The 14956-nt window shown below is 37.5% G+C and overlaps 1 protein-coding gene across 3 annotated transcripts; it reads left to right on the forward strand.

Moving 5' to 3' along the window:
* The first annotated feature begins 7011 nt into the window (after positions 1–7011).
* On the forward strand, positions 7012–14576 carry LOC104601827 (uncharacterized). Of its 3 annotated transcripts, XR_735972.3 has the most exons (5): positions 7012–7200; positions 9463–11097; positions 11191–11213; positions 12716–13774; positions 14072–14576. XR_735972.3 is itself a non-coding variant. In XM_010265309.3 (4 exons), exons 2-4 carry the CDS (start codon positions 9567–9569, stop codon positions 13448–13450), a joined length of 2289 nt encoding a protein of 762 aa, XP_010263611.1. In that variant the 5' UTR covers positions 7012–7200; positions 9463–9566; the 3' UTR covers positions 13451–13837. The 3 variants fall into 3 exon arrangements, 2 of the variants coding, with proteins under 2 accessions (XP_010263611.1, XP_088749663.1); XM_010265309.3 differs by lacking the exon at positions 14072–14576 and having other exon boundaries at positions 12716–13837; XM_088893537.1 differs by lacking the exons at positions 7012–7200; positions 14072–14576 and adding an exon at positions 7286–7299 and having other exon boundaries at positions 12716–13837.
* Positions 14577–14956: the final 380 nt, after the last annotated feature.

The raw sequence follows: 14956 nt of genomic DNA on the forward strand, positions 1-14956 counted from the left end.
TAACAGAACACGCTCCAACCCTCTGCCAACAGAATCTCACACCGCATATCTCATCACAAGATTGGGATTCATCATAAAAGTGGGACCAGCCATGTATAAGATGTAAGGTGTGAGATTCTAAAAATAGAGTCAAGTGCCCTTGGCATGTTGTGGAATGGGATCTTCTCCTCACACACGAGCGCCTCATAGTTACATCCACCGTGCATTGAAAATATCTCCCATGAATAATAATATATATGTACGAGAGATATTTCCAATGCATGGAAAGATATGCGTGTGAGGTTGGTGTGAGGCACAGATCTGGTCTCCCATGTTATATCCCGTACAGTCACTCCGATATCCTGTTCATGCTTTTCCTACTTCCTACATCTATATCCTCATAACTGAAATGGGATTTGGTGCAACTTACATCATTTTCACAGCTTTTTTCAGCCATGAGAAAGATGTTTACAAATTACAATGCACGAAAAAAAAAACCTAGTTTAAATCTGTCAGTAAGGTTTACCAAATCTTTGATTTGATTGGTACATGCAGAATCCCATTTAAAAAGAAACTGACACAAGTGTATCCTTGATGGATCAACCTAATTTGGAAGTCAAATTTAGCTAAATAAATCAAGAATTGCATGGATCCAACTCCTCTTTGCCAAGTGGCATTTGTCCTTAAATAGGATGGGGGACAAATCCAACCCATTTCCCAATGAACTTCTAAGTAGATCATAAATTGATCACAAGAGGATTGATTAATCGGCCCAGTTTGGAAATCAAGTCTAATCAAATAAATTAGGAGTTGCATGGGCCCAACCCCTTTTTGCCAAGTGGCATATGTCTTTAAATGGGAGGGAGGCAAATACAATTCCTTTCTTAATAAGCCTTTAAATCAGATCGGGTCCCCCAAATTAAATGTTTGATCCCTTATCAGATCTGAATTGGGCAAGCTCTTTCACTATAAAAGGGGATAGGGGGGTCTTTTTGTTTGGATGGCCTTTCTCCCATTCGGCTCCCCTCTTTCAAACACCAATTTTGTCTCTGACCGCTTCCGTTCGGTTTCGACCATTTCCGTTCCTTTTGAAAAAGGAGAGAAAACGGGCTGCACTAAGATCAAGGAAGGAAGAAGAAAGACTCAAACTCTTCAACTACCGAAGCACTTGCTACAACTTTGTACCGTATCAATCGGGGAAATTTCAATCTTCAAGTTCCTGTGATCTAAAAGGCTTCTTTCAATTCTACAAGCGAGAATATTGCTTTCAGCTGTTCACATTCTAATCATTGATTGAACATGAATAAATTTTCTTTCATACAAGGTTGGGTGTTACTTGCTTCTTATAATTGTAAGTTCTAATCGTGGTTCTGGATTTTATTCAAGACAAGAGAATCAAAGGGTTTTCTATGCCAAGAAAAAAAGACTTTATATCCCACTTAAATTTTTACAAAAAAAAAATTAATTTTTTTTAATTTATCCACTTTTTTATACTCTAAATTTATGCACGAAATTTATGTCGACAATGATATGAGCACCGAATCTACCCTCTTCAATAATTACTCCTTAAACAACAATGCGCTAAAAGAGTATAGATTCAGTCCTTGGAACCGTTCTTACACCATATTTACAGCCTTTTGGAACTTTTCATCGGAATATCTTTATATTTATATCCTTTTCATCGGAATACCTTCAACAGAAACGAAATGATGTAGATGGAGCGACGGTAAGCATGAAAGGATGTAATTTAACAGTTTTAGTCGGGCGCTATTCCAAGTGAAGCAACTGATTTCTCCCTCATCCTTATCCACTGGACAGGTGCTTATGGGTAAGAGCCAAAGAGGTACAGCCCGTAATTTTGGGGTGAGGTGAGGGAAGACGATTTATGTCCTCTCCTTCCAACCGGGCAATACGCCAATACTTGGCTGGTATATGTCCCCCCCACCCCCCACCCCGACTTGATCACATGCATTCTCAGCTTTAATTTTAGGGTAAATTTATTTTTTGCTAATTGATTAAGTGTATTTTTATTTGAAAATTGAATAACACTATTCGTACTGTTTCTGACAGTTGTTTAATATAGACGCGCAATACGCCAATACTTGGCTGGTATATGTCCCCCCCCTCCGATCAGGGTAAATTTCTTAAGATATCCTTAATTGATTAAGTGTATTTTTATTTGAAAATTGACTAACACTATCTATACTGTTTCTGACAATTGTTTAATATAGACGAGAAAATATAAAATATCCATTTTACCCTTAAACTCAAACACTCGACCGATCTATCCCTCATTTTAAGTTTTTACTTAAAACATTTGACCTCTCTCTCACTCCTTCCGATGAGAGCCACATAATGTTTTTGTCTGAACCTGAGTGGAGAACAAACACCTTGGTTGTGTGGGTTACCGTTGCAACTCCCGGCGGTGCGACGACGTTTTTGTCTAGGAGAAGTCAGTCTGAACCATGGAGAATCAATCTGAACCTGAGTGGAGAATGAATACCATCGGGTGTGTGGGTTTCCACGAACCGGATTCCTCTTCTGTTGCTTCCACCAAGAATCTCCGATAACTCTTACATGGGCATCTACGACTTCGGCGAGTTTGAGTATTTTATCAGTTGGTGATTGAGGATCTAGAGAATGTGATGATAGCCAACGAAGGGTGGCAGAATGGAGGAAGTGAAAGAGGAGGGGAGAGAGAGAGAGATAATGTCTGAAAATGACGTGGAGCAGTGGTGTTGGAAGCGGTGGAAGGAGAAGTACCAAATCCACCGTTGCAACTTGCAGCGGCGGTGGGAGAATGAAGTGAACGAGGAGGGGAGAGAGAAAGAGAGCGGAGTGGTGGAAGGAGAAGTACCGAATCCGCCGCTGCAACGTGCAGTGGCGGTGGCAGAACATAGTGAAAGAGGAGGGGAGAGAGAAAGAGAGATAAGAGAGAGAGATGGCTCGTTTTCCCTTTGTCCAAAGATGACTCGTCTTCGACACTCGCTTGCTCTCTGTTGAAGATGACTCGTCTTGCCCCTGTTCCCCCTCCCCTTGTAGAAATTTTCTCCCAACAAGGTATGGATTCAGTGCCAAAAAAGTGTTGGAAAGCAAATGAAATATTTGTCTCTTGTATCTAATGTCTTTCTTGTATCCGAGTCAGACCTATCCTCATGTTGCCAGTGAGAACATTGCCACTGTTGGAGTTGCAGCGGCGACTGTAAATGAAAAAAAAATGAGAAAAATGAGAGGAGGGAGGAGGCTATCGAAAGATTAAAGACTTAGAGAGAGAGAGAGAAAATGGAAATGGGCCAAAACAAATATTACTAGGAACTCGATCATTCTCACCATCAGCCATCAAAATCCAGATTTGCTCCTCCGATGTGAGGAAGGTGTTGCCGGTCAGAGGAAGGGAATGAGGGAGGGGTAATATTGGGTTTTAAAAGAATTTTAAATGTCACATGGTCTTATGTGTATTTGGGTTTTGACGAAATATTAACAGATGTTAATGGTAAGGGTAGAGTTAGTTAATTGTTAGAAACAGTAGGGGGTAGTGTCAGTTAAATTTCAAACAGTAAGGATACACTTAGTCAATTAGCTAAACCATAAGGGTAGTTTAAGAAATTTACCCTTAATTTTATGTTATGTTTGGTTTGAAGGAAAATGTACGAAAAGGAAGGGAAAAGTAGGAAAACCTTTACAAACCTTGTATTAATTTTCTTGTCTTTCCCTTCCTTTTCCTACATTTTCCTTCAAACCAAACATAGGGTTTAGGGTCAGAGGTAAGGGTGTTTATGCTTTAAAATTTAGGATTTGGATGTGAAAAATCAAGAGGTATTGGGAAGAAAGCATGTGACCATGGTTGACCATGGTACGTAGGAGAAAAATAAAGCCTTAACCAATATATTTAAGCTGTATTTATATGTGGGACTCTTTTATACCAACTGATAGTGTGGGACTCTTTTAAGTGTGTTTGGTTTGAAGGAAAAAGTAGGGAAAGGACCCTTACTTTTCATCTCCACTACAAACAAATAATAAAGCAACAAGATAAAAGTTGAAAATTAACTTAGAATTTATGAACTTATTTGCAATTCCATTTTTGTGCACTACTACAAAAGAAATTATATTGCAAACAAACCAAGCCTTAAAAAATTCAAATATGATATGTATTCTTTTTATTATTTTGAGAATAGGAGGGGTGTTATAGAAAATAAAATAGGTTTACTTTGTCTCATAAGTCTTTAACGATAAATATATATGCTTAGACTCATACAATTGTCCTTGTTGCCTTGTTGACCACAACACCCCCTGGCCCCTATTGCTTGTTGGCATTAGTTTGCAACAAGGTCTGCTACTTGTTTGAATTTATGGCTTTCCTCTAATCCGGATGTTAGCAATCATGAGGTTCCATACATGTATGTGTCTATAATGATATATTCTCCATGGCAGTATGCTGATCTAAATTAGCCAAATACTGGTAAAAGATCTCAATTTAAAATGTTCCATTCAATATTTCAGCAGCTTGGGGCCTGCTTAATTGCTGAATGATGAAGCACGTGAATTTGGGTGATTTATTTGTTATAACTCTAAATGTCAACGAAACATCAAAGTTAAATGTCATAAAAGTTGGCAATTAGGGTAAATCAGAAACTTGCAAGTGAATTTGGTCGAGTACCAGGTCCCAACTCCCAAGGTGCAGACCTATGAGCGGTGATTCTGATGGTTAAATCAACGGAGGTGTATAAGAGTTGAGGTACTGAGATGAAAACAAATAGAATGCGTAAGAGAGACAATTGTTGTTTTTCCATTCTATAGATGAGATCCGATTAAATGTAGCATTAAGGGGACTTTGTAATGGTTCTGCACGTTGCCGGTTCCATTAAGACTTAAGAAAATGGACCATATATATGGCTCAAGGCTCGCCATTAAGGTGAAAGGCAAAAATCCCATAATTACCCTCCAAGACCTATGAAAGGATGAAACCACTCTCTGAGGCCTCCACATGTAACTGCGTGACTTATTTTGGCAATATATAAATTTGATTTCAAGATAGTTGGATGAATTACATCTTACCTCTACTGTTGTATTTTGCTTTTGTTTCTTTCCCAAGAATTAATGATATATCTTTGTATTAATTCTTTTAAGGCTTCTTGATATATACCATCTTTGGTTTTACTTAATTTGTCAATAAATTGACCATGGAAGAAAGAAAAAATCTACTATGAATGGAAAGAGCATTTTACCAATTAAATTCCATTCATGGATTTTGATAAATAATGCTATCTTTGTTATCACGTTTACGTTTATGATTCTGATTTATTGGTTCGGATATCATATCTTTTTCATATCAAAGAATATGTACAAACAGTTCTCTACCCAGGCAGAGGATGATCAAACCAAAAAGTAGAAGTACGACGTTTGCCATGTTGAACTAATTTGTGGGTTGGGACATTTTTAGTTGTTTAGGAATATGAAAAACAAAAACAGATTTTCATGAAGTTGCGTCCCCTACCACTAGGGGTGTCAATTGGACTGGATTTGGTTCAATCCGCGATCTAGTCCAATGTGAGTCCATTATAAAAGGACTAGGTCCAATTCAAATCAGTGTATATTTTGGACCAACCAAATCCAATGTTTGGACCCTTTAATTTGTTCAAATTTGTTTTAATTTAGATTAATTCTAACTCAAACCTAGTCCATTCACATTTATATTCTTATCTTCTATCCAAGGTTCAAAATATCGGTATAGTGTGATACGCCCACCTGGTAGGGTGTATCGGCCTGTATCGATACTATTTTTTTATGTTTTTTTTTTTTTTCAAAACTAATTTAGAGGGGCGGATTTAAAGCCGGTCTACCCTTTGAACCACTCGTCGACCCAAAACACCTCTTGTAAGGGCATATCGAAAAGGCTTCGATACGATATATATATAGACCAATACGAGTCGATACATGACAAAATTTTGATCGTTACTTCTATCAAATGAATCAGATATTGGTTCAATCCAACCCAATTCAATATAAATTGATTGGATAGATCAAGTCCGATCCAATCCAATAAATACTTTGATCATTAAGTCTGAACTTGTCTAATTTATTATATTTTATTGGGGTCCAATCTGAAATGGATGCATTGACACCCTTACCTACCAGATTTTAAAGCGAAAATGATAACAAGGCATTTAAAAAAAACGTAATATCAATCCAATCAATCATTCACCTTAATTAGCTGTTTGTAAAGCTTAAAAAAACAGTCAAGAAGTTAACTACACTGCTGATGTGAGAAGCATATAAAACCATAAAAACCAGAGCTGGAGTCGATTGTTTCTACCCTCACAAAAGAGAAAACAGGAAACCGGGAGTCCAGGAGAGGGAGAAATTGATAAATCCTTATGCGGGGAGAATACTATGTCCAAAACATATGATTAATAAATCCACTGCGGGGCAATATATTTTGATTATATGTTATCAAAAAGTCTTACCATTGGGAGAAAACCATATAGGACATGCTCCCGCAACATTGTCTCCTTAAATTCCATTCCATTCGTAGACCGAAAAAGTGGAAGAACAAAAATATGAGCATTGTACCATACAACAAACAAATAAAAGGAAAATGCTAAAGAAATTCAACACCATCCACGTGGGCAGGCCTTTGAGGACAGCAAGACAAGACTGGAGGTCTGACATTCGACGAACAGAAGGAGGGCTGGCGGCTGGCGTGTGTTGTCCTTTCTCCCACGTTGATGTCCATGTCTTCATCAACATCAATCATCGAGGAGGTGTCGCTACCACTCCCTCCCACTCCTCGAGTCTTCAAACACATGTTATCTCCTCTTTCTCCAACGTGCTTGCTCATAGACCCTTCGATGGTTGGATGGACCCCAGCTCCCAGGAGGATCACCACCATTCAATCCATAAATAATTCTTTGATGGTCGTCCTTGTTGTTGTTGCAAACTTGGCATGGGCCGCGTAGCAACATCATCCTGTTACGTGGCAGAAGGCAAGTCGTCGGCTTTATAAACTAAAAAAAAATAACCAACTCCAACGCTCCATACTCGATGCTCACAGCATATAGGTGGCCTCCCTCCGTCGGTCGCTTTTGCTTGCCGCTGATCTCATCCGCTCCCAAACGATTCCCCATTCACCCGTAAGTCTTCCAAATATAACCAGTGGCAGCGGCAGAAAATTCGTCTTCCACTACTCTGCTCTGGCTATCTTATCTGCAACAGATATTTCAGGTCTCTTCTCTCTCTCTCTCTCTCACTGTATCTCTGGAGTTCTCAAACTCTGCATCTTGTTGATTTCAATGATGGAGGTCAGCTGAACAGATATTTCAGGCCTCCCCCTCTCTCACTCTCACACACATAAAAGACCATTTAGTCCGGCTTAACGTATCCACGGTTGAATATTCCGTCCGATTTCTTCTCTGTTTGGTTTTGTTTAGAAAGGTCGCTTTCAGAGCTGAAGTTCGGTCCTTTCTAAGTTATAATACATGGGCTTTCTCGTTTCTACTGTCAAGGATAACTCCTGCCACTTACTGTTTGGGTTTGACGGATGTTAAGAGTTTGTTGATTTGTTTATTCTATTTTTTTCTAGATTCAAAATAAATGATACAATTGTGTATTCACATATTAGAAATCCCTTGCTCTTCCAATTTTGAATTCATTCATTGAATTTTAGCTCTTATGTGAAAATACCATTTACCTATTGTTCTGTCCAGAAAAGAAAGAAACAGGAGATTTTCAGTTACCCATTATTCTCCGACATGAGTTGTTTTGTTTTCTTTGTTATTTCAACAAAACTGTATACCGCAAGTAATTTGAAAACCATTATTTTCTTAAAAATAAAATGTATAAAACATGTTTTTGGTTGTCTGGTGTATTCCCTTCTTCCAAAGATAAAACTAGAAATTCATTCTTGAAATTTTATTATGTTTCTTAAGTCATACAAATATTCAGGTAGAGGTTCCGGCAGCAGAGGCTTTTTTTTTTTTTCAATTTATCTATTTATTCGTTATACCGAGGTCTATTTATATGCGGGTTGGTATGATGAATAGGAGCTTTCATGGCAGCACTTGTAGGAGGGTCTATAGGAGATTTTGGTGTCTTGTGCAACACACTGAATGGTAGCCTACATCAGCCTTGTGTAAATGAAAACTGGTTTTTATTTCCACAAGTGATTTTTTTTCTTGATTTCAGAAACTGGGTTCTTTTCTGAGTCAAAATGAAAAAGTCTCACTTTTTTATGAGAAAACTGGGCCGCAAATGGATTGGATCGAATTGTATATGCGTAGATCTAAATTTGATTGATTAATTTTCTAATTTGAATTTGATCTTACCCATAGGAATTAGATCAGATTTGGATGTTGAATACCATTAATAAATTAATATTAAATTATAAGAATATTATATGACATAAATAATTTAAACTAAAAATGACTATGATTTTGTATATCGTGAACAAAATAACTTGAATATAACTTTTCTGAGGCTTGAACACATGATTCGTTTAAACATACAAAAATAAAACCAACATTACTAATAACACAAGCATAAATTTAAATGTTCAAAAATCATTGGATGAGATTGAGGTAAATCCATATTCAATCCAATTACAAACAAATTGAATTTGGGTTGCCTTAATCAGATTGGATCCGAATTCAATTCAGCCAATTAAATACCGTTTGCAACTTTAGGAGAAAATACATGTCCAAGAACATCTGTTTTTTTCCTGCTGGTATTCACTCTTTAATGCCCTGTTTATTTATTTTGTTCCTCAAAACTCTGGTCCTGGTACTAGACATTGTTGATGTTCATGTATTCTCTAAACTACCCCTGAAGAAGAATAGATGAAGGCTTTACTATCATTATCTAGTTTGCTGGTTTGTATTCAGGTCTGAGGTTTGCATTTCACAACTCTATAATTAACCAGATTCACTATGAGCGAACTTTTGTTTTAGTTTATTACAATTTCCTATTCTAGTTAGGTAATATAGATAATTTCTTGGTATACATGTTTTACATTATCAAGGGAGTTCCTTTTTTACTTTCCTATTTATTCGGTTTTCATGTTATTTTTGTTTATTTGAAAGAGCATTTTTATACTTTCTAATTAGTTAATTTTAATTGGAATTCTTCTTCTTTATAGTGGCCTATTTACTACACTAAACCTCTCCCAATAACTATTATGAACCAGCTTGAAATTGGTTTGGAAAAAAACGAATTTCCATTACAGAGTGGCAACTAGTAATTTAGTTAACTATGGGCTTTTTATATGAACTTCAGACACATATTCCATCCTTGGAGAAATATAAGGTGCTATCATTTCCCTTTCATCAATACAAAAGGAAGTAAAGGGTTGCTGGAGCCAAATAGTTTTCCTATTTACTTATTATTTTTTATTATAATCCAAAATGCATATTTAAGAACTTCGAGTTAGTAAACAGAATTTTTTTTCTGCTCCCTGCATATAATCTAATATAGTGGCATTGTTTTTTGAAGCCTGGATTTCGATCACTGCCTGCTCAGCTGCATTGTTTGAAGTAACTACTGACATTACAGGGGATTGTTTAAACTTGGAACTATTTTAGATATTCCAATTCATCATGTCAGACCATGTTGTACAGACAATTCATGATAGTGATGCAAGAGTTACAAAATCAATGCATCCTTACCAATCCATCTGGATGGCCCATTGGATGCAAACAAATTGTGACTCAGCAGTAGAGATTTCTAATCATATCTCTCCTAATGGTGGTAGCAAAGAAGAACGTTGTGACAGTAGGCAGGGCCCCATTCATGTTCAAACTTATGAGCCTAACAAGGTCACAAGGTCAGTTGTAGATGAGGGTCCACGCAATATTTTGGAGCACTTAAGTGAATGGAGACACAGACAAAACTTAGAGGTGGAATTTGATGTTCTTGAATATGGAAAAGGAGTTGAAGCAGTAAATGAAGCTGAAAGAGCTGTACCAAGGAACAAGACACCAAAGATGAACTTAAGAAATTGTAAAAATGCAATATCAGGATGCAAATCCTTTCCAATCTTCAATTTCAACCAAACGAAAGAGAGTAGTTTGGATTCAAAGAATGATCCAATTGTCTATGGCAGACACATATCCAGGTCTCAATTTGATGGAAACACAGGGCAGGTTGCTGCCATGAAGGGCACATGTCAGCCTACTGAAAATACACCTCAAATTTCTGGGCATCTGGTGAATTCTCGTAAGTGTCTTGAAAAGAAAAGTTTGCCTGCTTCAAGGCTGTTTAAGGATGATCTTATGGAGTCAAGATGCAATGTTATGCCTTATGGTTTTAAGTCTGGTGGAACACCAGAACAGTCCTTAAGGTGCACAACAAAAGAAACTGATTGGTCAATCCCTGGGTTGTCATCCAAAAAACACCTCGAAAATGCTAAATTTTGTCATGATAGACATGAAAACCCTAACTATGGCAGCTCTTCCACTTCTAAGCTTTTGGCCTGTGATAATAAGGAGATGGATAACCATCTAAATGATAGAAATTGTGGAAATCATTATATGGTGCCGAGGAATGGAGCATTGCAGATGCATGATCCTTCAACTAGTGGTTTCACTCCCCCAATTTTTATTGGACAACAAAGTAAGAAACATAATTTTCCTTGTTCTGAATTTTTAACAAGCTACGGCAGATCTCCCGGAAAAATGAAGTTGGAAGAGTTAAACTATGGATGTAGATCACTAGAAAGAAGGCCAAGGCGTTCTATTCATGATGTAGAAACTCTGAGAGTTTGCACTACTGTTGATTCTGTGGAAGGATTGCCTGGTGCTCCTTCCAGGTTTTCTCAGGCAACTGAACATTTGTTGATCACCAAAAAGACTGATGTTAACTTGTCTAAGGGAAGCCAAATTATCAGAGAGTCAATGGTATCCACCAAATTCAAGCAAAATGCCTTTCATGAATTGTTTACATTACCTTTTAGTTTTGGTTTGCATGGTAAGGGAGGAGCAAAGCTTCACTCTTTAGGGAACTCCATTTTCCAACAAAGAAATGGCATTCAGGATGTCAAGACTGATTCACTAGTTTTAAAGAATCAATTATCAGCTGAAACTGATACCATGGACATGGATATTTTTCATGCCAGGAGCTCTCTTCCAGGTCTTTTATCTTTCCAACTTTTACTTGTGGAGTACTGCTCATCAGCATGCATTTCTTCCCTGCTTAATTTCATTTTATTTCAATGTTTTACAGGTGAAGCTTCGCATCCATCAAAGGTACCTACTAGGTCCTTCCTCTTCTATTTGTTACGGGTGGACCTTGCTGTAATTCAAATTTTAAGTCCTTTAGCCAGTCTGCATCAGAAACACTGAAAATTTTTAAATTTCTTTTGGATCATGGGGCTTAGTTTTGAGTCATTTTACTTTTCTGCTCCTGCATTAAAACTTTTCTTTATTCATTGAATTTCTATATTTATTCTCTTTTTTTAGGCTTTTCTATCCTTAACTTTCAGCGCCTGACTTAGCCATGTTTCTCTATACCCTGAGTGGACAAAATTTCCCTTTATGCATGCATATGATGCACTGTTTTACTTTTAATGAGTGCACTCTATTATGACATGGATTTTATATGTACAATATAAGTTGGTTGATTTGAGCAGACCAAGTTCTGAACCATCTCTTTGTCTGGTTTATCACCTACTGAGTTACTCCTAGAATCCCACATATGCAAACATTTTTAATCCCATCCTTCCTAGTTTTTCCATGCATGTCATATCCATCTCAGATTTTGCATAAGAAGTATATCATTTCCTGGACATCTTTCTTTATTGTTTTTCACTTTACTCCCTACAACATTACTGGCCTTCACTGCTATTTTGTTAAATTTCGTTCCAGCCTGATTGGTAGTTATTCCGATGAAACAATTTTTCAGATGCAAGTACAACAGAAAATGCATGTATATGAAGATTGGGCTTCTTAACAGACAACCTATCTGATGTTCATTTACATTGAGACCCCCCATTGGGAAATCCTTGGCATGGTCATTCTGTGTCAAAAAGAAATTAGCAAGATTAGACAAATTTTAACCCTCTGATCATCATTTCTGGGGCCTTTTAGAACTTTGGTCATGGTTGTCAAAAGTAAAACTAGTCCAGGAAGCAGAAACTGGAAAGATGTCCTAAATCAGATGCTAAGCTTGTTAAGGAGGACAAGTCCCCTAAATGAAAAGAAAAAAAAGGCCCCAAACTGATTTCCTAAAAAATGTGTATTCATACATGTTTCCTTATTATATGGCTTCCATACTTTCCTTTTCCTCAGTATTCATATTAATACAATAAAATACATATTTGGATTCAGCTGTTTGAGTTGATATTAATGCACTCTATCCTAAATGGGGCCCACCAAACAGATGGCACCAGTCTGTGAATATAATCCACATATAGGTCATGAAAATCAAACTTGGCATGAAAAGTTCTTGCCAAACTATACATGACAAGATACAAGTACATCTTTTGGTAGAAATATGTGGAACATAATAAACATGGCAATATATGTTGGAATTCATGGACTAAATTTGACTGCTGACTCTTCATGCATATCTAATCTTGTATAAGCAGGATTCATGACGTGTGTGTTTGTTCGTGCACACACGCATTCCATCAACTCATGTGCCTTTGTCCAAGTTACGTATTTATATTATAATTAGCTTTCATGAGCATTGAATAGTATGTGGTACTAATTTGGAAATCGTGACTACCTACCGGTTGCCTGTTCTGCAGGACGTCATGATGGACCAAGCTCAGGAAATGACCGATTCACCGAAGGAAATTGAAAGCATTGAGGCACAAAAAGAGTTATTTGATATAAACCAAGAAGCTACTGTAACTTCAGCTGCAGCAGGTACAATGGCCAACAGAGAGTTGAGCACATCAAGTACGAAGAGTCTGGATGTGGATCACCTTCTTTCCCATACCAAGCAGCTTGAGGATTCAACCTTCATTCCCCACCAAAACAGCCGTCTAGTCCAGGAGCCTGACAACAGATGGATTAAGCGTCTTAAGCTAAGTGCTTCAGATTCTCCTGCTCGTGGTAACAAGATATCAAAATTGGGAGATGCATCATCCAGTGATAGTAAGTTGCTTGGACCAATTATGATTTACGGGAGAACCATCTTAGAGCCCGTATTTGGCGAAGTGAACAGGAAGGGGCAGGAGTCAGATAAGGCCATTATGTTATCAGGTAACAGAGGATCTTCTTCGCCAGATTTGGTGAATGAATATTGGGATCTATCACATTCTTGGCTTCAAAGATGGTGTCGAAATTATGCATTGGCACCATTAGTGAAGCCAAAATCTACCCTGGTTGGAGAAAAAAGCACCAAGATAACTTCAGAGGAGTTCCAAAGGAAGGAATTTCCAAGTATTGCTGCTATGGCACTAATGGGGAAGACCATGAGTAGCTTCCATCCATGCGAGTTCAGGAAAAAGAGATCTTTTGTACTTTGGAATACATAGAGGCCCAGAGAATACTCTAGAATGCTTATTGCATGGTGGAATATGAACTATTGAAAGTTCCTCCTTGATCTTGTGAAACAAAGAATGGAACTCATCAGGAACTTCCAATTACAGTGGTGAAGGTAGTTGATCATGTGAGGAGAAGATAATTTGTTTTAGTTATCTAAATGATAAAATCTCGGGCTGGGAAGCGTGAGAATGTAGGTTCTAGTCTGAAAGTGGTCACTTTATGCAAAAAAAAACAAAAAAAGTACCCTTATGTTTACTAAATAAAGCAAACTGGAAGTCGAGTGGTGAGGCCTTTGAAGCCCATATACTATATTGGTATGTATTCTGCAAGCAATTATTTCCCTTCCTAGTGCTGTCATCTTATTTTGATTTCTTCAATTCTCGTATTCCTCCTTTCCAAGGGGACAGACTCCTCTGCTGGCTCTGCTGCTAATTCATTTATTAACTTAGAATGCTCTTTGACAAGTCTTATTTTTTAGGCTAATATAACCAGATTCGTGTTATCTTGCATGCCAGAGTCAATATGATGCACGAAATATGAAATTTTTATGCTACCTTAGCTCAATCTTAACTGGATTGATTACTCGATTTTTCCTTGACCTGTTTTCACAGGCTTCTGAGAACTAGGAGTCGAAGTGGTCAGAGACACTTTCAGCTCAGGTGGTATGCCACGGCCATTTGTTTCATGAGACAGCTACATGTCACAGAACAGACTATTTCCTCTATTGGCATGTGTATACCTAAAAATCTTGTGATGATACCATTGGCATCATGAGAGTGCACATGTGTATACCTAAAATCTTGTGATGATACCATCATTTTCCTGTGTCATGAGAGTGCTTGTTTCTTAGGCTGCATTTCCTTGCATGTACAAGGAAAGTGAATTTCCTCAAGGATGACAGGGATAGAAATTTCTACCCTATCCGCCTGCCATCCTTGTCGGGCTTGAAAAACAGATTTTGGGGCAGAGACAGGTTTGGGGATTTTACAACCTATAGGGTATGGATAGGGTACTAAATTAGGCTAAACCAAATCCACATATTGTTGAAAGGCATATGAGCTATGCATTAGGTGCTGGGTTTAATTAATAATATTTTGAATTTTATGTTTAAGACAATTGATAGTTTATTTGTTTTTTTACATGTTTTAATTAAATAATTGAATTTTTTTTGTGTTCATTTATTGCTTATATATAAGAAGATATAATAAGAAATTAGGTGCAAGTTAGGTTCTGGATCTAGCCTGCTAACCTGACCCCCCCTCCTTCAAATGTGGGGAGGGTTTGGATTCTGAAAATCCTGGAGAGTGTGTAGGGTTTAGAATTTACAAAACCGCTGGCCGCTGAACCTACCCATTGGCATTCTTAAATAATAGGAGCACGAATCAGTTTCCTAGATTTCTTAGTGTTGGTTGGGCTTATCATGAAAAAAATAAACCTAAACCTCTTGCTTGCAGAGCGAATCTATTCTTACTTAAAAGCAGCTGTCCATGTCAGTT

This window comes from Nelumbo nucifera, chromosome 1, assembly GCF_055504915.1.
Source record: "Nelumbo nucifera cultivar China Antique chromosome 1, China Antique-T2T, whole genome shotgun sequence".
Classification (NCBI taxonomy): domain Eukaryota; kingdom Viridiplantae; phylum Streptophyta; class Magnoliopsida; order Proteales; family Nelumbonaceae; genus Nelumbo; species Nelumbo nucifera.